Here is a 27,109-nt window from a genome sequence, read left to right as displayed (position 1 = left end):
TCCTCTTCCTACAGGAGACTAGAAGGAGACAAATACAGCACAAGATCTGACATAAATAGTATTGAGATAGCAACACATGCAGTTTCATTTTAACACAGAGGTTTAGCATAAGAAACAGTTGATATTTTGGGAAATTTAACTGACAAGTTGGAAGCCTCTGTCATCCTAGATAACCAAGAATGAAGCTGCCAGGAGTTTGTTAGCTTAGCTTAAACTGATTATGTTAAACAGTGGTACATTTGCTCTGTTCAAAATCCAATATCAGCACCTCAAAATGTCACTTGGTGACATTTTATGTCCCAGTCTGAATAATGGAAGTGTCAAAATGACTAACTGATATATGTTTTTGGTGGCATTTGCTCACAAAATTTGGTATCATAAAGTTATTTGAGCTAGATGGTTAATTTCTCTATATTTAATATAGAGATGAGAGGAGTGACTTACTCTTCACATTTACAAACACTGTTTAACTTCTCAAACCTTTTCACTGAGTCAGATTTTAATTTGACGTCTCAAAGAGGGGACCTTCTGTTTTTCTGTACTTTGAACACAGATATTCAGTGATAATGCTGGATGTTTAAGCCTGTGCAGATTTTTCAAATTACTTCATATTTATATTCATATGTTGTAGAAATCGCTGAACCCATTAACTGCTCAAAACAGTCTGCTTTTAAAATACTTCGAGATCTTCATGAGACTTCCTGAGATGATGAGTTCATCACATAAGGATCAGGCAACTAGTTCCATATTGGGGGGAAGGGCCTCAAACACTAAGGTCTGCACATAGTTCTGTTCTTGACAGTCTTCTAGAGGAGTGACCAATCAGTGGGGAAGTGGTTTGTAGAGCAGAAGCCTTAAAGAGACAGCAGCTAAAATGAGGTGTTTCAGACAAAGGGTACCAGAGGGACAGAATACAGCCTAAAAAAGCACAACATATCCTTTTTAAAGACAACCATAACACATTTTCTCACAGTTGACTGTTACAAGATACTTTGCAAAGGAAAAAAAGAGAGAAATAACAAAAAAAAAACATATTTTATAATTTATAATAATAATAATAATAATAATAATAATAATAATAATAATAATAATAATAATAATAATAATAATAGTTAGTTAATTAATTGATTAATTATATATTACATTATTATATTATTAATAATAAAGTAATGATATTAATAAGAATAATAAAACCCTCCTGCATTACATCATTTATTTAGGAAAGTGTATTGTCTGAAACTTTAGATTTAACCCTAATACCACCTTTACATTAGTTTATATGAAAGGAGGAAGCCAAATCTTTTACTATCTGTGAGTGTGCCAGCTTGGATTAGCATTCCTGCTGCTATTTCAAAGGAATGTAATAGCTTTGTGACTCAGCGTTACATAATTAAAACCTGATGTTATACTTAATCCTTGACCATGAGTTACCTCCTCAGAATTTCGTCAGCAGGAGTGCTGCACAAGCAGACAATAGCTTACAGTGTTCTGTAAACTTACTTAGAGTCCATTGGTGACAAAAGACAAAAACATTTGATGATGAGCCTTAAGATGGTTGTTGGCAAAGGTTTTGATTTTTATTGTCACATCTAAGAACAAAAAAAAAGAAAACAAAACAAAAAATTTAGACAACTGTTCTATTCTTGTCACCGTTTTAGGCCAACTCCTGGCTGAATACTTTTATTTAGGCTACATAGGAGCTCTTCCAACTCCCCTCTAACTCAAAGAAACAACAAGATTAAACATGTCCTTAAATCTAAAACTGTCCCTTGCAGAGCATGCTGGCCTCAGTTTGACTGCACATGTTGACTCTGCCCTCCACTTTTAAGGACAGTATGTTTCCACTGAAATTACTTGTGTGGGAGTGGAACAAGATTCCAACACAATCGGCTGTATTAATGCACAGTTAGTGTCTGATTCATGTCTGGGTTTGTCCAACATATTATATCACTGAAGATTTCTAATGGGTTCATGAGTTTCACAATACTGTCTGAAAAGCAATCCCATTTGAGGAATGTATCCGACTAATGTAGAGTAAATCAACCAACAGATGCAAACATGGTGGGAAGTGCTTTTTATATTTTCAGTAGTGAAGATTTACTCACCTTAAATTTTGCTCGGGGGGCATGCTGAGTTAAATTTCCTGTGTGAGTAATGTGGGAATTGGTTTGATCTCAAAATGTGTGGTCCTCTGTCTTGACATGTGTAACTAGTTGCAGACAACTATCCCAGAAAGGCAGGGCATCTTGGTGTCATCATGAGGATGTTTCCTGAAATCACAGACAGATTGCACCAAAAATACAGTGTTGTAAGGACAGAACGATCACTGTGGAATTTTACACTCAAACTTGACATTTGAGCAGGTCTACACGACCCTCTTTGTAAAATCAATTAAGCATGGGTAACCACTTAACACTTCTTCAAAACAGACAGAGATGTCAAGCAGAGCAGGATGGATGGGCTTTGACTGGATGAGCAGAAAAATAGATCAACTCTAAGCAGACAGAGAGGTAGAGACCAACAAACGTCAAACGAGCAAAGACACAAAATACAAAGACTCCAGCAAAAGTAACAGATACTACATAAAGACATACAGAAGCAGTATCATGATTTAGTCAATTATATGGCGAAATAAAATTATTTAACAGATTTAATAGGAGTAAAAGGAAATTAATTTTTCTATTGTATGAAGCTTTTAACCCCTTTCACTGCATGTCACATTTACCATTTATCAAAAACATCCACACACTAATGGCAGTGGTGTATCTATTTTATTTTAATTATGTTTTTATATTTCTACTATGGACAGTATTTTAAATCCTTTATCCTTTGTTGTTTTAATTGTTTTAATCCTTTACTGTGTCCTTTATTTGGTGGTGGTTCTTAGCCTTTTATATATTTCTATATTTTTCCTCACATTTCTCTTTTACCTCCCTTTTTCTACTTCTTCTTCTCCTCTCTTTCCTTTTACTGGTTGTTTTTATGATATAAAGCCCTTTGTAACTCTGTTTTGAAAAGTGCTTTATAAATTAAGTTTATTGTTATTATTATCTATGCCAATATCTATTGCCAATTTGCTCATTCACTAACACATCTCAGTGTTGTAAAAAGCAATTTGGATGTCATTTTCTCTCGATAGAACAAAGTTGTAAACAAACAGAAAAATCAAGATATGATATGATTAAAGATGCTTGGCTAATGATACAATATAAATTATGCCTCAAAAAAAGTTTTTGTTTTTTTTTTTAAACTGTAAAGTATTTAGAAATGTTGACCACTTGGTACAAGTTTCTTTATTTCCTTCCCTTGCAAAAAAAAAAAAAAAAAAAAAAAAAAAAAAAAGTGCTTATAATCTTTTAAGCACATGATGTTTTCACAGTGCATGGTACTCTCAGAGAAACTAATAAAAAACAGCTAATGGGATGATCAATTCTAAAATGTATTTGATGTACTAGTACCTCTGAAGAGGCAAAAGCTCTTCTTTTGGCTTTAACCCCACACGGTCTCACCTCTCATTGTTAAATGTAGAGCAGGTATAGAGTCACTGGGTTGCACAGATGTGACGAAAGAGTGTTTTATGGGTTATCACTAACAGATGGCACCCTCACATGGGTCAAAAAAGAGAAATGATGATCAGAAAATATACTTTTCAGGGCAGATAGGGAGACACTGTAACATTTCTACCAGAGTTACTTTAATCTGCAGCCTGGATTAGCCGGGGATCGAACCGCTAACCTCCCTATGAAATCAACACCCTCTTCCACAAACAGGGTGGCAACTGTGGCAACATTTAGAGTGACTAACAAAAGAGAGGTGGGAGTCCAGGTGGTCTGTAGCAGCAGACACTTCTTCACAAACTAACCCAGGACTGCTTTCATTTCATACTCTCCCTGTTTACCTGTCCTCGCCCACACTGGGTGGAAGAAAGGGGTAACACCCTGGACAGGCCTAAACATACAGACAAACCACATCACACACTCCTACACACTCGTCTCCCAAACATCCTATTTGCATGTCTTATACTCCATAAGGGGAAATCAGGATGTCTGAGGTAGAACTGTACCAAACTGAAGCTGGTAAACTGGAAAATTGGATTAAAAATACACTTTGTGGCTTCACCTGAGTGATGTGAACGACATGTTGTGGTAGACACGGTGCCCTATAAGGCCTTATGTAATGGAAATTAAAGAAAACAGATGTTGGAAAATCAGACTGGTGCTATGTTTAGATCATGGTTTGGCTTTCTTTCTTTCTTTCTTTCTTTCTTTCTTTCTTTCTTTCTTTCTTTTTTCCTTTCTTTCTTTCTTTCTTTCTTTCTTTCTTTCTTTCTTTCTTTCTTTCTTTCTTTCTTTCTTTCTTTCTTTCCCTATCTTCTCACTCCTTTATCTCTAACTCTTTTTTTTGTCAGTGTCCTTTTCTGCCTGTTCATTCTATCATTCTTACTTATAACACCATTTAAAAAAAAGTTATATATTTTCATACATGTATCATGTAATAAGACTGCTAAGTGTTTATAATATCTGACAAGAGGCCCTTCGAAATGAGAGCCCATAAGGAGTATATTCGTGGCAGCAGCCTCTTGTCCCCTCATTTGATCACGCTAAATTAAATGAAAATGAACCTCTCAGGATAATATTAAACATTTTAAAGTGAGTGTTGGAAATGGAGCACTCAGCAGTGCTGGATTTGTTCCCTTGGTAACCTGGTTTCCATGACTACAGCTCTTTGTTTTTGCCGATCGATCAAGTTTGAGCACCTCTGGCGACGCCATTAATCACCGCTCTCTCAGAGAGTATGTTTTTAAATGACTCATTTTTGCCGGTGAAGTGGGTGCTCAGATGAGACAGATCCAGTGTTTTACACAGCCCCACCTCTCTGCTGCCACATTATGTTTCCACTCTGCTGACATTTAAAGCCGTCCACTTAAACTACCCCTTCGGTAACACTCATAAAGGTGCACCTCTCTCACAGGTGTGGGACGAGTCTGTTAACAGCACAGAGTCACAGTTTTATCTCCCAAAATATTTAGAGAAGGATACTCTGAAATAAACATTGCAGTTATTCCTGGCCTGCTTCCTGCTTTAATGATTCTGAATATAAGATCATACCTGTCTGAGTCCATAAAACAAACACTGAAAGAAGATGAAATTTGTTGGACAATGGATGCAGCAGGTGGTTTTGAATGCAAAAAAATCAGTATTTTCTTTACAGACTATCATAAGACAACTTTACTTTACCATGACAAAAAGAAAAGTAGAAGGAAGAGGCAAGATTAAATGTCATTATATAGCAGAAAGCACACGCCTGGAAAAACCAAAAGGAAACTTAACCATAGACTCTGACTCAAAAGCACCATGGGAGACGTTTAGAGCAGTCGGGTTAATTGTTTACTGTACATTTTAGTGGAGATTTTAGATTTCTTCCTAAGATGTTGTCAAGTGTGTCCCAGTTATTTCCCTGCCTTCCCTGAAAGTAATGGTCAACCCCCCCAAAGGTTTTTCCAGAACGTTTCTAAGTTTGACTGGCAGGCTCTAAGTACAGGAAACTCCAGCTGTTAAAAATAGCCTGATGAAATTTTATTGAGCCTGAGTGTATTTCCAAAATGTTAAATAACCCTTTAAATGCTTTCTTTTTTCAGCCCTCTTTTAAAAATAGTTTTAGAATGAACAGTTGTTGAGATAGAGCAACACTAAAGACTCCAAGTGTTATTATGTTCAGTTTTTTTTTTTTTTTTTTAATAGGCTGGTACGACTGTGATCATTATGTTATGGGATGTTGGGGGTTGTTGACAGAGTAGGCTACAGCGGTTCAGACAAAAAAAACCAAGCAATTGTAAAATAAAGAAAAGAAATCAACCGAGACTCAGGCTCTGCATCTCGTGCCAATCCAACAAACACAATAATTAGTGTCAGCTGTAGGTGCACATCTTTCAATCAGTCAATAAACAAAACACAGCAGATTTTTCATCATAAACACAAACATAATAAAACAACATTTAATAATTGAGAGCATCCACTCAATCGGAGAGATCAGCCAAATGGATGTTGCAGAGATTCAGAGGAGATCAAAAGAAAAGTTTTTTAGTCGGACAAATGGACATTTTATTACAAGAATACACAAATAGCGTTATCTGTGAGTCAATCAGATAAACAAAGAGAAAGAGAAAGTTTGGTGATCTTGAACAGATCGCACAGTAAATAACCTCAATAATGAAATCAGCAATATGAAAGCTGCTTTGCAAAACAAGCACTGCATCGATGCCCAAGTACCTTGATGAATAACTCTTAAAGCAGTTCAACATTTCACCACACACATCTTGGAAGGACCCAGACGTATAAACGCAAAGAGCGAATCAAACTTGTAAAACTGATGGCAGTGACTCGCTGGCGAGATTCGGAGCTTCCCCTGTTTGTCTCCCTTGTTTCATCTGTTAACTGAAAACATGTGTCTCCTAAATCTAAATGTGCTGAATGGCTACACATCGCCACCTTTCCAAAGGATTGTCCACTGTCTTTGCTTATTTTGTCTTAAACTGTATCGTATTGCATAATCTTTAAACAGCCGAACAGGTGCTGTAATCCAGCTGATAGCGCCTGTAATGGTGGGGTCTACCTCCATTAAATCTAACACTCTTTTTACCTGTTATCCTGGCTCATGTATAATGCTGATCCATTTTTTTTCGCCGTTAGTACAAACGGTCCGTTTACCCTGCTAATGGCTTGTCATGCATATGGGCCCTGGTGTGCATTTTAATTTTTTTCTAACTAAGCTTGGTCTTTGTACAGGACATCATTGGTCTTTGTACATTGACATCATAGTTTTATCATAATAGTTTTATCGTGAAGTTACTTGTTAGTGTTATTGTACGTAAATACACAGGTTTCATTCTGAAAATTAGAATAAAATTTTACTTTGTGAGCTGCTTAGATTTATTTTACAGATATTCCAGCCTGTCTTGTTTTCACTGAAGTGGGTGTAATATTCTGATATCAACAAAAGATGACATGGACAGTGTCCCTGAATGTAGCTGGTAGGTCGAAGTTTAAAAAAAAGAAGTATCATGGGCCTGAGAGGCAGAAATGCATGTCCTCACGAGTGAGCAGGGTATTCAGGCCAGTTAAACGATATCACATTTAAAACGACTGAAGGGAAAAAGAGAAGAGGACACAGAAGAGTGTTTAAGAGAGAAAGGAAAATAAAAGCAAATCATGACAAACTTTTTACAGTTATTACATGCATACTAATGTGTTGTGAAATGTGTGCAGTAGTTCAGTGAAGTGAGCAGTTTAGTGTGAGACTGAAGACTTGAGAGGAAATCCGAGCCTCTACAGGCCTCATCTAGATCGCTCTGCTGCAAACATGACATTCAGTCAACATCACTGATGCTGTGATACACTGGATCATATCATGGCAGCTTTGACAGTGCTGACAGGGGATCTTATGTTTCCTGGTACTGATAGTTGTGAGCTGGGGCCTTAGTCCAAGTTGAGTCCTAATAGTGATCTGTTTTTTTTTCTTTCCTTTTGGTCTGCTTTAATACACTCATTCAGAATAATTTATCAATTAAAATGACAGCTGGATCTACAAAAGAAATAATCATTAATAGCAACTCATGGGCAGTCATTAAAAATCTATCTTTAGCTGGCTCTCTAGCTCATTACCAGGCTGTGCTAAATACTTGATTCATAATTGTGATTCATTCTGAATACCAAGAGCAGTGCTGGGAACAACCAGCTCACATACGTCTTATCAAATCAATCTGCTCAAAGCAGTGCAGCACACTAGTACTTTCACTTCTTCCTGTTGATGATGTGGTAGAAACATTAGATGCATCAGTAAAGAACACGGATGACATCTTTATTTTTTATGATCAATATGTTTTAAAAGCACAAAACTTTGGAGAAGACTGAGGAAACTAATGAGGGACGTTAAAACACTCAAGGAGCTGAGCGAAAGAAATGGCAGGACATAACCAGGACTTACAGCCTCTTTAACAAGAAACAAATATTTGCTGTGTGATGCCTTCTGATTCAGTTTGAGTTGGAGCACTACAAAAACGGAAATCAAAGCAAGTTTGTACAAATTGCACAAAGTGTCGTACAAGACTTAATAAAAGCTTCATCCACTGACAAGTCCAGAAAAAAATGTCTCATTTCAAGATATGTAAAGAAAAATCTTAAATTGTGTTGTCCCAATGCCAATTTGGTAAGAAAAATATTTGTTTTCTTTTCAGTAAATCATTTTTTCATACCAGAACAAAAAAACTAACAAATAAACACTGAAAAGTAGTTTATTTTTACCCTATTGTCAAATTTTTTACACTTTGCAAGAAATCCAGGCCAAAATATTGTCTTGTAGTTTACAGAAATAAGACATTTTGCTTGCCTTGTAAGGTGAATGTGGCTTATTATTAGTCTATTAGACACGTTACTAGAAGTAGACAAAAACACTTGCTGGGATTTCAGCGTTGCAGTGAGAACAATAAAACACACATCAAGAGCACAGGAAATGAGTATAAAGGCCAGTCATGCTCTGACTGGTCTTAAATTGAATGTGATTCAGCTCCAATTTGCTAATTTCATTGTTCTCAGACCACCCGTCTGTAGTCACATGGTACTTAAATGTACAGCTTGGATTAATGAGAGTCTTTCCTGTGTTTGATCACCGCAGGGACCTGTTAGCTCAAAGTCTTTCATTTTAGGTTGATAAGAGGGTCTTCCGCTTTGTTAAACCAACTAAAGAAACATTTGTCTCTATCCTTAAAGCTTCTCCTTGTTTTTTTTTCTTGCATGTTTTAACCTGTATTTTCATTTGTATTAAAAGTTCAAAAAGCTTCACTTTGATGAAAACACATAAAAGCCTGAACATGTTCTGTCCACCCACACACAACCACACACTATAAACCCAGACAAGTTGAGTTTACTTGAAAAATGCTTGTAAACCGGTTACCTTAAAAAAAAATTAAGTAATGAAACAAGTTAATTTAACCCAACATTTTAAGTAGTTATGATTGTTATGGGAAATCATCCCACTGAATGTCTTTAGTCAAATTAACCTGATGCTTATTTGTTACAAATTAAAATATTAAGTATTGTTAAAAAATGTTTTATATCACTGTAAAACATAATAAGTTGACCTTACTCAAAACTGAAAGATGTGATATCAATAAATTTGCCTTATAAATTAAGTGAAAGTAATAATAAGAAATTGAAGCAGATCTGAAAAACTAAATTAAATAACATTTTAAAGTACAGCTGGGTCTCATATCCACAGAGATCCCTCCTCACTCATGGTTACAAACGCCGTCACAACAAAAATCAGATCCAATTCCATAACTTTGGTAACCATGAGTGAGGAGCGAAGGCAGTAGATATGAGACCCTGCTGTACATTGAAATATTGTTCTTCAGGGGGCAAAGGTTGTTTGAGGCCCACAGCACTGACTAGTGGTCTGTGCTCCATGGCATGGGGTCTTGTATCTACTGGAGCACAGAGAACCTGTGCCACTGCTGCACGTCTAGCAGTCCGTCAGGGTCTCAAATCGACTGCGCCCCCCTCCTCACTCTCTGTTACAAAACACAGTCACAAACTAATAATCTTAAGGTGTGCATACTAACAAAAATCTACTCAGAAATCATCATTTTCAACACTGAAAATTCAGACATTTTGAGTAAATTGAACTTACTAACAAATTTGAACTTTTCATAGCTCAATCCAATGGAGTAATTTGAACTTTGGAGTTTACAGTGCACCTTGGTGGGTCTGTGCGCACTTCTTGAAGTATATTTAGACATTTTATTACACAGAGCAGACATAAAACAAAAGCTTATGTTCAAGCTAACAGAAAGTAAACATACACCTGTCAGCCAGCCAGCAGTTAGTCTCAGGGTCAGCTGCTTCCTGATGTTCAGGCTTTGAAACTTAAGTTTACTGAGTCAATGAAAAAAAAAAAAGCAAAACAAACAAACAAAAAATGCTCCAATCATTGTTTTAGTTATAATTGATCTCTCAAGCCTACATCCACATTTAGAAAAGGGACCATTACACATCACTATGTGTGACAATAACACAGAGGAGAAGATGGATGGAGTGCAGGGGCGGCCTCCATTATTTCCAAAACCGTGAGAGTGGTTTTAATGACTTTGCCCTCACCTCTCTGAGGTCTTAGTGTTTGAACAGGACTTGACTGATGGAGGAGGAGAGAGTGGGAGGAGGAGAGCAGCAAGGAGGTGGCAATGATGAGCAGCAGAAGCAGAAAAGAGAGAAGGGGCTGATGTAGAAGAAGGAGGGGAGGGTGAAATGACTCACAGGCTTTCAGCTGCCACTAAAGGGGTAAACAAACCTGTCGGCAGAGATGCTCAGGATAATGGCGACCTCTGGTTCCATGGTGACCATCCATCACACTCAAATGCTTCCCCGCAAAATTTCTCCTGCCTTCTTTTTCCTAAAGCACACAGAATGTAACAAAAAAATAAAAAAGGGGAAAAAACAGGGAAAGAATCCGCAGTAGTTTTCTGTTTCTTATATCTAAACATAACACACGGATAATGTACAGAGACTGGGAAAAGACTGGAAACAGAAAAACAGCTTTGTCCATCTCTGATGTTTCCTCAACTACTTAATGTCTTTTCATTACAAGATGAGGATTTTTCCTGATGTTTTTCCAGCTAACTTTTTCTTTTTACTGCATTTACATTGCAGTAAAATCATTTAACAGATCTAAGAAAGTGAAGAGGTGTATGTCCCATAATAGTTCACAGTTACTTATCTTTATAAAGTCTGGCGGCTTTGTGGGCTTTTAAGTTACATTATCTGGCATCCATCAAAAGTTTTTTTTTTTTTTTTTAGATATCAGCTTAGCTCAGGGTAAGCACAGTTCAGATATAGGGAAAAATGGGTAACACTTAATGATAAAAAGACACTTTTTGGTATTAATTAAGGATAAGTTAAGTATTAGTTTACACTTAACATATCCTCTGTCAAGCAGTGTTCATCCATAAATGCTCATTTGTATATTATGTACACAAACAGCTATAAATGTTTCATCATGGATAAATATGACCCTCCACAATGTGTTGAGTAATTCTTTGTTCATGCTTTATTAATGATCGATTCACCAAAAATCATTATGGTTTTTATGAGATTAATTTCAAATATGCCAAAATAGCATGATAGTCTAGTCAAAAAATTTACTTTTAAATACATTAACCATTAGGCACAAGTCAGTACAAGACCCTGTGCCATGGAGCACAGACCACCAGTCAGTACCGTGGAGCTCCAACAACCTGTGCCCCCTGAAGAACAATGTTTTAATGAACAGTAGGGTCTCATATCTACTGCCTTCACTCCTCACTCACGGTTACCAAAGTTATGAACCTGGAGCTGATTTTTGATGTGACAGCGTTTGTAACCATGAATGAGGAGAGAACGCTGTGGCTATGAGACCCAGCTGTTCTTTAAAATCTTATTTAATTTAGTTTTTCATATCTGCTTTAGTTTTTTTTTTGGGGGGGGGGGTATATTTACTGAATTCATAGGGCAATTTTATATCACATCTTTCAGTTTTTAGTAAAGTCAACTTATGTTTTACAGTGATATGCAACATTTTTTAACATTACTTAATATCTTAATTTGTAACAAAAAAGCACCAGGTTTATTTTATTTATATATATATATTTTATTGAGTAGAATGATTTTCCATAATAATAGCAGCTACTTAAGATGTTGAGTTAAATCAACTTATTTCATGAATTGTTTTTTTTAGGGGAACCAGTTTACGAGCATTTTTCAAGTAAACTGAACTTACCTGGATTTACAGTGTCGAAATGTTCTTACTCTGCACACAAGTTGCTTATGCAAAATCACAGTTGAATTCATGATACATGAGCACCAGCAAACTTACTTCTCACCACTGTGTGAACACATGAACTGGAATCTCATCAAGTGTTTTCTTCTTATTTCCAGTAGAAAATGTCTTTTTAGATTTAAATTGAGCCTCATTCACCTGACTATTCCAAAGAAAAGTTTTGTTTCAAGTTATTTAAAGGTAAAAATGAGGTCTGAATTACTTAAAACAAGTAAAACAAAAAATGACAATAAAACAAGAAAAAAGTTACTCGTATTAAGACATTTTTCCAGTTTCAAGCAAACCAGTTTTTACTTGTTACAAGCGATTCAGACCTCATTTTTGCTTTTACATAAAAGAGTTGGTGGTCATTATTTGTGTTTACATGGTCTGGGGAGGCTCTTAATTCATTTGCAGAGCAAGAACAAACTCAAGTAAGAAAATATTGATGAATCACAGATATGTGCGTCAAACGTTTGTACACACAATTAAGACACAAATTTGTGAAAACACTATTTGTGGATGAGGCCCATTGAAACCACAGAAAAAAAAGTACTTTAAGTTGAATAACAAACATCTACAACGTTTGAATCAGTGAATCTTTTACCTTAGCAGGGGAGGCTGTCTCTGTCAGAAGTAGTATCTGTCTTCTGCCTTGGAAATATCCACAGTGTTTTCTCTCATTTGGGTATAAGATGAGAATAAAGTAGTGAGTTGTAGTCAGTACGCAAGAGAGGCAAAGACAAAAGAGGAGCTAGTGGGGCTAAAAAACTATGGTTTGATTTTAAAATCACTACACCTCCACAATTTGTAAGACAGGCAGGATAAAACAGAGTAGTTAGGAGGTTACTGATGAGATGCTATCTGTGTGAACTGTTGAGCGTGCCGCTTTCAGAGGACTAATTAATAAAATATGTTAAGACGAGGAGTAGGGTGTGTTAACAAAGCAAAGACTTATTAACATTTAAGTTACTTAAACAAGTAACTATTAACTTTTATAAATGTAATTAACTCTGTATTGAGAGCTATTTTTTAATGAAGTGGTTCATAAATTTACAAATAACTTAGTAACATTAGCTCGCATCAAGACTTCTTCAGCTGATGAAAACAGGGACATCTAAAGGCTCTCCTCTGCCCAAATGTTGAAAAAGCGTCACACCAGCACATTAATTAATTTGTATCTTATTTGCAAGTTGAATATTTAGTGCTTTGTTCGTTAAATTGAGTTCAGCTCTGTATAGAGCTCTGCCTTCCCATGACGGGCATTGGTTCTGTATGCGTGTCAGCATTACATTAACAATTATTTGTCTTTTATCGTAACCTGCGTGACTTGAGTGTCAAGTTTGATAATTTGCCTTGGTGACCAAACCTGTGTACTCACGACTAATGAATATCAGTTTACATTTTACTGCTAGTTATCTCATTTTATGAGCCTCAGTGGTTCTTCAGTGGGGAACATGTGGTTAAAATGGTCTCAGCTTTTCCTTGCCTCTGCCAAAAATGCACACAGCATCACGTACATACACGTAAGACCTGGATTCAGACCTTCCATTCACTGTGGCTGCAGGGAAAAGGAGTCATCCGCTCACATACTTGTGAAGTTGAACCACCGAGGCCCAAAATAAGTAACTATGACAGCACCCATGAGCAAGTCCTCTTTTTCCTTCCTGCCACATTTTTTCTGACCTCACTAACCACATCCTCCAGCTCTGAAGTCTTCAAAGAACAAAACACAAAGTGTTAGTCTCTGGAAATATGTTTTCTTTTATTAATGCACTCATTCTTTTTTACATACAGTACTTCATATAAAAACATATTCCACAACATTTACATATTAGAAATTAACTTAGAATAAATAATAAATAAATAAAATATAGTGCAAGTAGTTGTTTAATGAGACCAACTTCTTAAAGTCACTCTTCATTAAATAATTTAATTTGCCACTGTGACTGCTTTCCGTGCAGTCATGTATGTACAGTACTGGTGTCTCTTTCAGAGGCAGACGTCACCTCATTTCTCACAGCTTCGTGTTTCGTTTCTCCTTGTGCTTGGACTCCTGTCGTCATAACCTTCGGTCTCCACAGCACCTTGTCAACCCAGCACCAAAGTCCTCAGACTGAAGTTCTTGTTCCATGAACCTTTTCAGTCTCTGCCTTGTGCAAGAAAGCTCCTGTCCCTTTGAAGAGGACGTCTGCTGATTGTAGAACAGCTGTTATAGAATGTGTTTTAGCCGGTTTTGTCTTTTCTGCTGACTTCTAGGTATGTTGAGGACTTGAGGAAGCGAGGGTAGCAGTCTTTCTCCATCAGAGTGTAGATTTTGGCTTGGGCCAGGGCAAAACAGGACTGGCCTGGGTGCTCCATGTTCTGCTTTGTGGTAGCTTTGGTCACATGATCCAGGTTCACCTATGAGGGGACAAAAAAGAAAACAGGTCATTTTCAGCCCCTTGAAATAAAGAGAAAAGATAGTTGAAAAGTTAGAAAGCTTTAATAAATATTTACCTCTCGTGGGGCGTCAACCCCGATGAACTCGTCGTAAATTTTCTTTGCTTTGGCGGCCTGTTTGGAGGGCTTTGTTGCCTGGTAGTCCTCACAAGCCAAGTAGAAAGCAATGTTTTCCTCACTAAACTCAGACACCAGGAACGCTCTGAAGAGGCACAGTCCATCTGGAAGAGGGAGACCAACACAGAAGATTAACATCTGATTTTTAATCCTAAAACAGCTGAAAATGTTGAAAAAAAACTGAAATTTGTATCAAGTCTCAGTGAAGAACTTACTTTGACTTGACAGCAGCTTGTCAAATGACTCCTTCCATTTCAAAGGCTCGTCCACGTTTAACCTGCTGCATCAGAAACACACAGTTAGGAAGAGTTCTTCGAACCTTTACTGTGAGTGTTTTCATTTAGTGGACATGCTTTGAAGGAGAGTCCGAGTGTTGGTCTTACCTCAGTTTGTCATTTTTCTTTGACTGGCCGGTGATACTGTGTTCTGATTTATGGAGTAAACTTCCAAACAAAGCTTTCAGCTCCTTTGCCCTAAAAAGAAAATAACAAGAGATGAAAACTGTGAATGAATTTGAAGGCAACTGGATCCACACATCAAATCATGAGAGTAAGAGAAAAAGTGATCATAAAAACATCATAAATGTCTCACCTTTCCAGGCAGGTGATAGGAAGTGCGTCCAGTCCTCTGCACATGATGAGATGTTGGATATTTCCAGAGATTTAGCCGTTTGTTTTCAGTGGATACCTCTCAGAGGTTTTCTTCCCTGTTAGCAGTGAGTGAGCTCTCAGCTGGTCTGCCGTCTGTGTGGCAGAGTGACTTTTTTATAGGGCAGCCCACTCTGTGACATCACGTCTCTCAGCCAATCATATGAGGCGTGTGGGAGGATGGGGAGACTCCTTGACACTGATTTTCCTCCCGAGAACTTCCTCAATGTTGAACAACATGAGTGATGAAAACGGACTTACTTCACAGCTCTTAAATGTCTCAGTGCCCAGTCAGGGTGTGTGAGTGTGTGTGAGTGTGTGTCATGTTTCAGCCCTTCTAAGGAGAGCCACATGTACTCAGGACTACAAATCCCCTTTAAGAAGGGACTTTACTATGTGTCTTCAAAACCTCAAAGTTTGGATCATCACAACCTTAAATATAAACAACTGAACAGGTTTTATCCCCAAAAATGAATCTAAATCAAGGCCTCAAAATAAGCTACAAAAACATATTCAGAGTATAAAATCCTGTTGTCTGTTGTCATCAGTTGGACTGCCAACACTTAAAACTAATCAAGTTTTATTTTAGTAAAAAGTATCTCATTAGCCTTCATGTGAGCCACAATAACAGGAAGAATAATGATAAACACTTTGTTTTAAGATATTTCAAGCAGAATAAAAGATCTGAATTACTGAAATAAAAATCTGCTAAGTTTCTTAAAATAGGAAAAATATTTTTATTTACAATGTCATAATTACACAGCAACAATGTTTTTTCTGCTTATAGAATCTAGTTTTTCTCATCTAAAACCGAGTCTCTAGCACATTCACACCATCAACCGTGTGTCTAAAAATATGGAGCCAATGTGGAAGTGCTAAAGACCACAGTTTATTGAGCTCACTCAACTCTGCCTCTTCACCCCACACCAACTTGACTGAAGCGGAAGTTGAATTCAATAATTTCAACATGGCATCGGATGACCAGAGTCTTCAGAACTCTGCACCAGAGACAAATGAGTGATGTCATCAAGACTACGTCCATGTATTATACAGTCAATGGTTGTAATTTTTTCATAGATTCCAAAAGATTTTTGAGCTTACAACAATGTTTGGAAAAAGGGGAACAATTCTTACATCTATCAAAATTTTCAACAGACATTTTTAAAGTCTCTTGAGTCTAATACATTTAAAAAAATTGAAAACTGCAAAAAATATGTACTGTTTATCGTTACACCTAATATTAACACTGTTCCACTGCTGGATGCCAGAAAAGCATTTCATTTGTCAGGTGATACTCATAAAGTCAGCTGAACATCTGAAAGACTTTGATCAACACCTCAGGAGAGACTCCAATGGGTAAAAATCTTTATGATTTTAGAAAAGTCTTGCTTTATGATAATGAGGTCAACTCACATTTTATGTTTGTGTTTTTGAGTTTTTCTCTACTCACTCTCTCTGAGGCCTTGTAGTTCATCAACTATATTATAAAGCTGATTTTCCCTTGTATACGCACATAAAAGTTGGAAACTTTAGCCAAATCTTTAAACAAGAAATTCTGCTTTTCTGATTGTGTCTATTTTTTTAAAGCTGCTTTTTTTTTGGTTTGATGGGAATTTTCTTTGCTAAACTCAATATCTGATAAAGATCCCATGGGGAATAAACAGTCTGAGAAATATCATTGGACAAGGGCTGGATAGAGATTTTTCTTTTATTGTTACTTACACGTCTAAGTCTATCTTTAGTTTACACAAAGATATGTCAGTTTGTGTACCCTGCCAACATGCCTCTTGTTCCTCTACCGCATTATTTCTCAGTGATGAGGAGGGAGGGATCATTTGTTGGTGATTTAATGTCCTTTCAAGTGCAGAAACTAGTGTGTTTGCTGTCCACAAGGGTGTCAAACTAATATCATGTTACTCAAACCCTTTTTGGATTCGCCGTTTTGATCCGTCTCTTTCCGTCCAGGCGCTTCTGGGTAAAAATAATTCAGCCTAATTATAGCCTCAGCATGGAAGAGGTTATTGTTCATTGTGTTAAAACATCTATTATTAGCCTGGAGAGAAAGACAGCTAAACTGTAAACTGTTGCAATGACTTATTTCTCCTGCTATTCTGGGGGAAATGTTCCGGAAATTTCTAATCAGGAGGCCGATAAAAAAGGCAAAGGGCACTGAAAGGGTCTGAGCCAGCTTCCTCTGCAGACAGCCACAGACAAAGCTCTACCTCAAGCTGGCTGCTCTGTGTCAACAGTACAACACCGACAAAGGCTGAAATAATGAGTCGCTCCCCGCTTTCTCTGCTTCACAGGCCCGACAGGAGGAAAAAGAACTTCCAGGAAATAGCTGAGAGATGGGGCCTCCAGCAGCGGCTGTTATGTTGATTCTGAGAGGGGGGAAGGACGGTTGTCCATCGAGTCTGATATCAGAGGACAGTTCCCCTTTTTGTCCAGCAAACACAAAGATTGAGAAGAAATCCAAGTTTAAAATTTCTTCCCTTCAAGGTTGAATAAAAAAGGTAAAAACACAAAAAACACTTTTCAGAAGCTAAATATGATGTCTCATCATGAACACCACAACAAAGATGCTGCGAGTTCTGCAGGCTGTATGTTGTCAGTGTGGCTTAATTAAAATAAATTGTAACTCGCTCAGAGGAGCAAACAATTTTAAAGTTCTCAACACTGAAGACACATTTAGTAAAGTGAGTTTTGGTGCCCCCTCTAGACAAAATTTAAAACAATAATCACTGATCCTGACATGGTTTGATGCACGTTCCCCTTTCTCTTCTCATGTTTCCTCTTTCTCTGAAGCTGCCCCATCAAATCAGATAAAAAGACCCAACAAATAAAAATCAAACAAACATTTAACCCTCCCCCACACAATAAATAGACAAACAAATAAATAAATAAAGTCAAATGAGATTTTTTTTGCTTGTCAGCTTTGTCTGGCACTTGTCTAACGATTCAGTCTGTGTTTTGTAACCAGCTAACCTAGAATGACCCAGAATTCAGCAAACATTTGTTTTATGTTAAAATAATCTTTTTTTTTCAACTACAGTTAAGAAAAATTTAGATTTCAGTTTATTTTAACACCATTTTTTTTGTGAGGCAATCTAATGACAATGGCTGCATTTTTTTTTTCCAATATGCATTAAATAAAACTTTTTACGTATAACCCTTTGTAGGTGAAATGATCTGAACTAAACTTGCGGCTATAGTTCTTAGGAAACAGAGATGTAAACATGACATGTGAAATATGTACTCGATGTGTTTCTATTCTAAAGGGGTCAGAGGTAGTTTCCCTGTATTCTCCATTTCTCCTGGTTTTAGTCAAATTGTTGTAGGGTTATAGGATGTAAATTTTTTCAGCTTTTGGAATATTTTCGCTTTTGTATCTTCTGTGTAATGTTAAAGCTTCCTGTTTATTGAAGATTTTAATGAAGAGACTGCAGTACTGTTCGAGTTTTATAGAGGGAAAGTTGAAGTTTCAGCCTGTGGAAATAACTCAGAATGAATTTTCCTTTTCTTTACACCTTAGGGAGACATCTGCACCATTTTTTTTTCACAAGTTACCACTACTTTTATTTTGTTTGAGTTCACATTTGATTGTGTTAGCTTCTTTCTATTCCAAGATGTCTAAATAAATTCGACCTAATTTTTCTTTCATTCATGATTTGAAACCTGATCTAATTAGCAGTGGCCACGCACGGCCTCAGGTTTTTTTCTGTGGCTTTTATACTCTGACACAACTGTGGCTGATTCTCCATCAGTCACACAGGTAATGACACAATACATGTTATATCACCTGATATCTGTGTTATCTAACAAGAAAAGGATCCAGGTGAGTCCTTGTGTCCACTGACACAGATACACACACTGGTCAATAACTTCTGTGCCTTGAGTTTTCATCCGTGTAGACTCTTAATCAGGGTTAGTTAACAAAGGAGAGAGGGATAATGATGTGAATCTACAGCAATTACAGACATGCTCACGCTCATACACAATGTCATAATAGATTCAATGCTTATCAACAATTAGGTCACGGCTGTTGGCAAAAACCAGGCCACTTGAACAACATGAAGCTGACACGATTATTTTCAGCCCCAGTCTTACTCATCCCCATTCAGCGCTTAAAAATCAGTCACTAGTGTTACGAGGGAAAGGGTTTTGGTCTAGTACAACATAATTTGGATCACTTTTTAGGCTTCACAATGATGATATTTTTGTCATGTCTGGATTTTTGTTGCTTTTCAACTCAACATACATCGCTTAAATAGATTTGTTTACGAAATCAAGAGCTAGGATTTGTTTATTTGTCCTGAAGAAGATTTTCTTTGGACATAAAAATAACATACGTGTACTGTTTGTTATGCTATAAACATATTATACGGTACATAAAACACATAAATGAAAATACGTAATAAGTGGGACAATGAAATTATGAGTGCCAAATACAACATACCGTGTCCATAACACACGAGATGGCATTGGTATTGAACACTTGATGATTTGAGTGCTTGAATAACTTTTAGAGCTGTCTACACAGGCCTGTCATACCCCTGTGTTGATAAATTTAGACTAGCCTCAAGTTCACTCATGCTGGACATGCTGGGTCCTGTTTGCCAAGAACAAGTGTGACCACCTGATGACAGATGGGTTGACAGACATCAGTACAGGTTTTCTGGGTAGGATGAGTGGCTTCAGAGTATTAAAAACAGAACATGAGTCTATCAATAGCACCTAGCTCAGGCCTCAGGTGAAGGTGAATGAATGTTATTGTTACTATTGCTTGCAGTCAAGCGAGGTGAGGCTGTATTAGGAGCTGGCCAAAAAAGATGATAGGTACAGTATGTTCTGCTGTACATGGGACAACACGAAACAAATTGAGCTTTTTAAAAAGTTGTAACTACAGTTACAAAAAAAAAACAGTTTGGGGTTTACTCTTTGGGGTAAAATATATTTTAGGCAGCTGCTGCTGTGTAAAAGTTTAAGGGTATATAAAAAGCATATGTTTGACATATGAAATGCAGGATCTGTATGTGAGGTTAGGACAAAGACGTAAAAAATAAAAGCCTCTGTGTATGAGACACTGTCAGCCTGTTGGTCCAAGCACACCCTTCATGTACAGAGGCCAAAGTCCTTGTTGCAGCAGCTGTTGGTTTGACCTGTGGACAGGGCGATTTACTGCTCATCCTCCCCCACGCTTCACTCTCTCTTTCCTGTAACTCAGAAACTTTTCCCCTTCTGGTATGATGCCAAATGACAATTCTCTATAAATTCTTTATAAGTTATGTTCACTTAAGTTTTCATTTCAGATGTTAAGCCCTGTACTTTGGTTTATCTAAAGGGAGCTTTGTCACATTTTTCTCAGTTTCAATTAAAGCCCTGGGTCTATTTCTTTCCTTTTGCTGTGTTAGATCATAAACAGACATCATAATTGGATACAGTTTGAAGTCATCAGGCAAATGTTAGATGCTGAACCAGCTGTTAAAGCAAGGGAACATACAAATAATTGTTGGATTTATATGCTCACAAAGGGTTATGTCACTGATGCTGCAAATTTTTGGGATAAGTACTAAAAAAATTCATCCTTACTAGGGATGAACAATTTTGGAAAACAATCTAATTGCGATTTTTTCGGACCAATAATGCGATTGCGATTTAGCATACGATTGTGGGGGGGGGATGCTTATCTTCTGCATTGTTCACTAAACGCAAGTTTTAAGTCATTCTATAGTATGACCAACATGACAAAGGATACTGCTAACATTTAAACAAGTCCTTTTTGCACTTCTTAATCGAAAAAGAAAAAGGAACTCTGAACTTTTATTGACCTCCAGAATGAAGTTCAAAGGGGTATGCCTCTGCCAGCCACAATCATTGTACTGTATGGATCTCTGTTGCTCACATGATTTTTTTTTGCCAGAAAAAAACAGCATTTTGACTTTTGCTGGTTTTAACGAAGAACAAGTACAAGTTAACGTACTCCCTTCTAGGTCTGTGTACATGAAACTTTTTTTCCCCGAATTGTAACCTTTGCATTCTATTAAATTGTGATGTCGGTTTCAAATCGATGAATTGTTCAGCCCTAATCCTTACCCTTCCTACAGATGATAAAATGGGCAAACAGTAATTTAGCAACAGGCTAAGTTGGTTGATCTTCTTGTATTTAAATAATGAAGTTAAAGTGGTAGTTATTTCTGAAGTTTGTTCAGAAGAGAAAGGGGGAAGTTATATCTTTCTGGTGTTTTTGCACTTTCCAAACACAAAGCAAAAACTAAAACTTAATATCAAATCTTTTAATTTGGAAATATGATAAATGCAAAATAACCTGAGAAATCACGTGAAGAAGTAAAAGTGAACTCTTGCATCTAAAGGTGCAGTCTTGATAGCAATTAATCAGGTGTCTTTGTGCTCTTTTAGCTCACATTCACTACACTGACTCAGTTTAAAGCTCTGTTTTCTTTTGTGATGCAGTTTGAAACTAAAATCCAAAGAGGTCTGAAGACATTCAAAGCTGACAGACGTTTTTAAATCTATGCACTCAAGTCCTGATCAGACCAAACTCCCTCTCTGGTAAATACTGCTTTGTGTCACTTATTTCCATATTAAACCTGTGTTTTCTTTTGGACTGACTCTACTTCCTGCTTTTCTCTCGCCGGGGTGATTTTAATCCTAAGTCAGAGCTGTCTTTCTGGAAGGCTCTCTCCAAAGCGGGAAGTGCAGCCACATGGAATTCCCAGAGAGTCTGACAATTTCCCAGCTGATATAACCCTTCAAGCTGGATGACCTCCAAAAACAACAGTGTTTTCCTTTACTCCACTTCCCCTCCTCCACTGCTTGGGTTTTACTTTGTCACAGACATTATCTCCTCTAACCATAACAAAGACCACACAAACACAGAGCAGTAGGTCTGCCATTTCTTGCTTTGTAACAGTTTTTTTTTTCATAAAGTAGTGCAGTATTCAGGCTGTGGATACGGCTGGAGTGGCACCATCTGTCAATGTACAGAGAAGCCATGATCAGCATATTCAGTCAGTGTCCTATCTGTCAGCAGAGCAGGTGGATCCTTACCTAATGTATCCAGACTGAGAAGCTCTGCTGATGGCCACCAGTGGTGCACATGATCCTATCTGTGTGTGATCAAATGTCATCCAGCCACTGAACATCTGGAGCAGGGAGGATAAATCAATGTTAACAAGCCTCTGAAACTGAGGAATATCAATGACTGTGCATGAAAAAGTATATCCTGTATCTGCAGAGCTGCTGGGCTCTTCTACCCGTCTCTGTGGTTTTCTGTGTTTACACTGCTGCTTAAGCTGGGTGTATTTTTAATACTGACACACTGGCTTTAATAAATACATGCACTAGTTGTTTTTCACCCATCTGGTATCAAGCTGCACGAGCCTGCTCCTGTAATCTGTAGAATCTGTAGAAAAAAAAAAGTCATTGCATGTTTTAACGGCTGGCTTAATCACACAGCGTTCTTCTCATCACATGAAGCACGTTTAGTGGGACATTAAGAGCTTTCTCTATTTCTTAGAATAATTACTGAAAAAGTGTTTTCATTTTTCCAGAGAAATCTCTGCAGGAGGCTAATATATTTGCACTCCCTGGCACCAAAGCGAGGCTTGCAAAGGCACAGCAAGACATGGCTTGACACACGGTTAATTGGGTACATTGCCAGAAATCCAGCAGCAGGCGAGGGGAAAGCTGGTTTAAAGGAAATAATCAGGGGTAATATTCAAGGCTAATGTGTCTGTGCTTATTCTGCAGCATGGCTGCTGTGAGAGACGAGCGGGTGAGTGGGAACAGAGGGTTCATGAGGTGCGAGCAGACATGGCAGATCACTTAAATGTGGTGGTGGTTTCTCTCTCATTATTGTACAATTTTCAAAAGGTCACCAGTTTATTTTTCAAGACAATAAGAGTGAAGATAGTTTGAAGGTACTTTAAAGAGTTTTTAACTGAGTTTGACATCGTACCAGCTGACTACAGATGTCTCTTTATGACCTATAGAGTAAAACAGGATTATTAGCAGATAGATTTTTCTATTAGACTGTTTTGCCTGTGTTTGGATCTGTGGAAAAAACATTTAAACAATCATTAGGACGCTGGGACACACATCATTACACTAGGGCGGTGAGTAACACATTGCAAAGTAACTCATTCGATTAACTCCACCACTAGACGCAGTGACATCAAGTTACTTATTAATTTCTGTGAGGCCATCAAAATGACAGAAAGGGCTCATTAATCATTACTCCACGTCAAATAGCTGACATCAACCCCCTCAGTGGGTGAGGTTACGCACACGTCAGCACAATAGCACCCTGGGAGAGAGAAATAGTGATGCAAAAACACTCACAATGTCTAATAATCAATCAGGCGTAAGCTCTCTGTCTTGGAAATACCCACACTGTTCAACCTCGAGGTAAAAAATACAAACACAGTGGTGTGTGTTCAAACTGTTGTGAAGCCAAGACCAGTTGATCTGATTCACAAAGCACCAACACATGACCCAGGTGTAGCTCAGAGGGGAACACACCATCCATCGAGCCATCAAAGGCTGGATTTTAGTTCATCAGCAAAAAAGTCTGAACCAGAAACTGACTGACTGCAAAGCCTGATGAAGAGACGCTCCCCAAAACTGTTTAGTCTGCTGCTTTCAAACAACTAAAACACCAGTGAGACCAGAAGCAGTGTACAGTCATGTCCACAACACATCCTCCACATCTTTACAGCACTGAGCGCTGGTGCTCATGGGAAATGCAGTCTTTACAAAAAGATACTCCAGATTTTGTCTGAAGGGGTGAGAAAAATCAATAAAACTTACATTTGTTTATGAAACATTTCTGTTTACCTAAGAATGAGGGCAGACAGTCATCAGTAACAGCATCAATGACACCCATGTGTCAACAGCGTGTAGTTTTTTTTTCTCTTTTTCCAGTACAGCAATGTAAATAGCTGTTAGCCCTCCAGTGAAATGCATTCTGGGACCGACCTGTTGAAAGTATCCAAGTGAGAGCACCTGTTAAGAGCTCCTCCTGCTAGGAAACACTGGAGTACGGAAATCTTGGCTGAGCTTTTCTCTGAAATGAGCTGTGAATGCGGATCATTAGCGCGGCTAAGAGCCCAGAGTTTCACTAACAGCACAGTGAGAGTGTAGAGGGGCACAAAGCTGAATGCTAACATCAGCATGCTCACAGGGACAGTGCTAGTAGGGACAAGTTAAGGGGTGATTCGCAGGTAACTGGTTACTAATGAGTGTGCTAAACAGTTTAATCTAATGAAAGAATAAAAGTTGTGGCACCACCAACCATGTGTATGGACAGTTGATGTTGGTGCCAAGTAACACATACCCCCTTTTTCATCAAAACGGTGCTGGTACTAGTACTAGAGCTTAGTTGGTTCTAATCTCGTTCTTCTGAAGAACTGGTTTGGTTTTCCATTGGCAAGGAGCCCCATTGGAGCCATGTCATTGTGTCACTGCAAAAGGTCAGAACATCACTGCTTACTGTAACAGACTTTGTAGGTTGTTAGTGTTAGAAAATGGAGACTGTCAAGAGAAGTTATTGTGTGGTTGAGGATTACAAGTCTCAAGTGAATGCATCATCAGAGATTTGTGGTTCAGCAGCCAACATCTCTGTGTGTGTGTGTGTGTGTGTGTGTGTGTGTGTGTGTGTGTGTGTGTGTGTGTGTGTGTGTGTGTTTCTGCTTGAAGTTGGGGCATGTTACTACGAGATTTACACAGAGTGGGGTTGTTGTTCTTTTGGCATGTTTACAGACAACAGTGGCCAGTGTTGAGTGTTCTAATAATCCATTAACATCAAACCTGGATTAGATCTCAGGTTCTCTTGTGCAGATGCTACAATACGTGATCTTATACGTTTGTTCCCACGCTGGGGTAAGTTTAGGATATAAAGCCTGTTTTCCACTGCCTGCTATTGGTCATGGTCACCCCACCTGACGTAGTCAGTGGTGTTTCGCCCTGGCCCAGGTGAGAGTTGCTGCTCACTGAACACCAGTTTTTTGCACCTGGAGTTGGTGCTTTGACGGTGGAAAGACGGTGGAGACACTCATCTGGAACTAGCACTGTTGTCTGTTGGACTGAATGACAAGTAGCTGTAGCTCAGCACAGTGCAACAATTTTCCAGTCAAAAGAGGCCCTGCAAAACTTGATTTTCATACAATGTTCATCTAAATTTATAGTTAAACAAATTTTTGAAAAGTAAGATATTAATTTTGATGTACTTTAATAGAAAAATGTGATTTGATCAGAATTTTTTTTTTTTTTTTTGCCAAAATGTGCGGCATGATAAGATGACATCCTTCATCTGTGCTTGGTAGACAAACATTAACAATAACTTTAGACCCAACTAGTGGTGGGCAGCTGTGCAGACATAACATTTCAATCTTACATTCATTAAAAATTAATATTTTTTATTGATTAGAAATATTTCTATCCATATCTATGCAACTATGCATAACCAACTTACTGTGCATATCCTTAACTTCACAAACAGGTGGCAACACAGCGGCTAGGTCCATATCATAACATATGAATCATATATGTTCTTCAATATTTCTCCTTTTTTGTTTTTACTGTTGAACAAATGAATCAAATCTTGTATGTTTTCCTCACATTGTGTGGGTTTAGTGAACGCCCTGATGTACAACCATAAAACATAACCCCCCTGCCACCGCGCCACATCTTTTATCTGTTGTCTCAGTTTATGTTCACTTTGCACCCACTATACTCTGTGTTAAGAGTTTTCCTAACAGATGCATGTTCATATATTTAAACACAATAGATAACAGCTGCATAATTTTAATCTGCAGTGGTTTATTTTGTTCTATTCTATGTCATCACAGTACTGATAGCTGTAATCCTTATGGATTCATAATTTTGCCTCCCTGCCCTCGAAATAATTTCTTATGAAGTATGAATAAATGTGGGATGGTTGGTTCAACACATTGTGTATAATGAAGCTTCGCAGTCAGAATGCATCCACAGCAGCTTGTATTTGGCCTGCAGGGAGTCCAGGAGGAGTTCAGAGAGAATTAATTTGCAGGATGATTGTTTCTTTGGCTCCTTCACAAAGCGGCCCTGAGTGCTGCTGGTAGCCCTTTGACAAGAGCTCGGAGGGCAGAGTGAGTGTTAGATCTCTTTCATTGCTATGCAGAGGAGAGTTAGAGGACAACAAGCTAGAGTCCAATTTGCATTACAGCTAACCTGAAGGAACAAAGAGAAGGGAGATGTTATGAGATATTAAAATGGACAAGAGAAGATAGTTCATCCAAAACAAGGGAGGGGGCTTCAGTGCATCAACCTCAAGGTCTTCTTTTGCATTGACTGTCAGTGATTATGTGTAAAAATACCTACATTTGTTGCTTTCTGTACCCAGAGTACTAAATAAAATATGAATGTGAATAACTGGAAACCCGAAATCATCTTTTTTTTTCTTGCAGAATATCCAAGGAAGTTAGGCAGAGCTGACAGCAGAAGTAATGAAGTCTGACCTTTAAAAGCTCTTCCCTCCACTGAAGCAAGATTAAGGTTGAAGTCACCACAATTCAGCATCTGCCTGACTGATATTTGGATTTCCAAGACAGCGCGGTGGATCTGTTAACAGTAATCAGTTGTGCCAAAGACACAAACAAAGCAATAAAGGAGGAGTGCACATCAAGGTGAGCTTGTTTGTTTGTTCAATCCACTTCTCCGTGCACATTGTCAGGAAAATATTCTGCTCTTGGTTGTTTATTTGGCTAAATATTACAGAGAGGAGAGTCTCAGTAAAATATTTTTTTAAAAAAGTTACAGACCAACAACTTTTTTTTTTTTTTTGTGTGAAACCTGTCATAAATATGCCCTCTGTGAGGAGTTTGAAAGTGATCTTGAAAAAACCTCCCTTCAAGATATGTGCCTGATTGTAATCCACACTTTAAAATTAGATTATCAGCAGCAATATTGCTGATTACAGGTTTTAAATTGCTACTTCTTAGCTTCCAGGTTGGGTCGAGCAGGATCGGATTGATTTACGGCACGTCTAGGTCTCTATGTCA

The 27,109-nt window shown here is 37.8% G+C and overlaps 1 protein-coding gene across 2 annotated transcripts; it reads right to left on the bottom strand.

Annotated features, from left to right (window-relative positions):
• Positions 1-13,664: 13,664 nt before the first annotated feature.
• Positions 13,665-15,132, bottom strand: rgs5b (regulator of G protein signaling 5b). Of its 2 annotated transcripts, none has more exons than XM_074688852.1 (5): positions 14,995-15,132; positions 14,787-14,876; positions 14,619-14,680; positions 14,344-14,507; positions 13,665-14,247 (listed from the first exon to the last, which is right to left on the bottom strand). In XM_074688852.1, the coding sequence occupies exons 1-5, from the start codon at positions 15,036-15,038 to the stop codon at positions 14,071-14,073; spliced, it is 537 nt and encodes a 178-aa protein (XP_074544953.1). In that variant the 5' UTR covers positions 15,039-15,132; the 3' UTR covers positions 13,665-14,070. The 2 variants fall into 2 exon arrangements, with proteins under 2 accessions (XP_074544953.1, XP_074544952.1); XM_074688851.1 differs by having other exon boundaries at positions 13,666-14,247; positions 14,619-14,683.
• Positions 15,133-27,109: the final 11,977 nt, after the last annotated feature.

The sequence above is a fragment of the Halichoeres trimaculatus genome, unplaced genomic scaffold (assembly GCF_033239565.1).
Source record: "Halichoeres trimaculatus isolate MK-OKI-2021-1 unplaced genomic scaffold, fHalTri1.1 fHalTri1_scaffold_15, whole genome shotgun sequence".
NCBI lineage: Eukaryota > Metazoa > Chordata > Actinopteri > Labriformes > Labridae > Halichoeres > Halichoeres trimaculatus.
The sequence above is the reverse complement of the archived record's forward strand: the minus strand, read 5'-3'. Positions and strand labels throughout refer to the sequence as shown.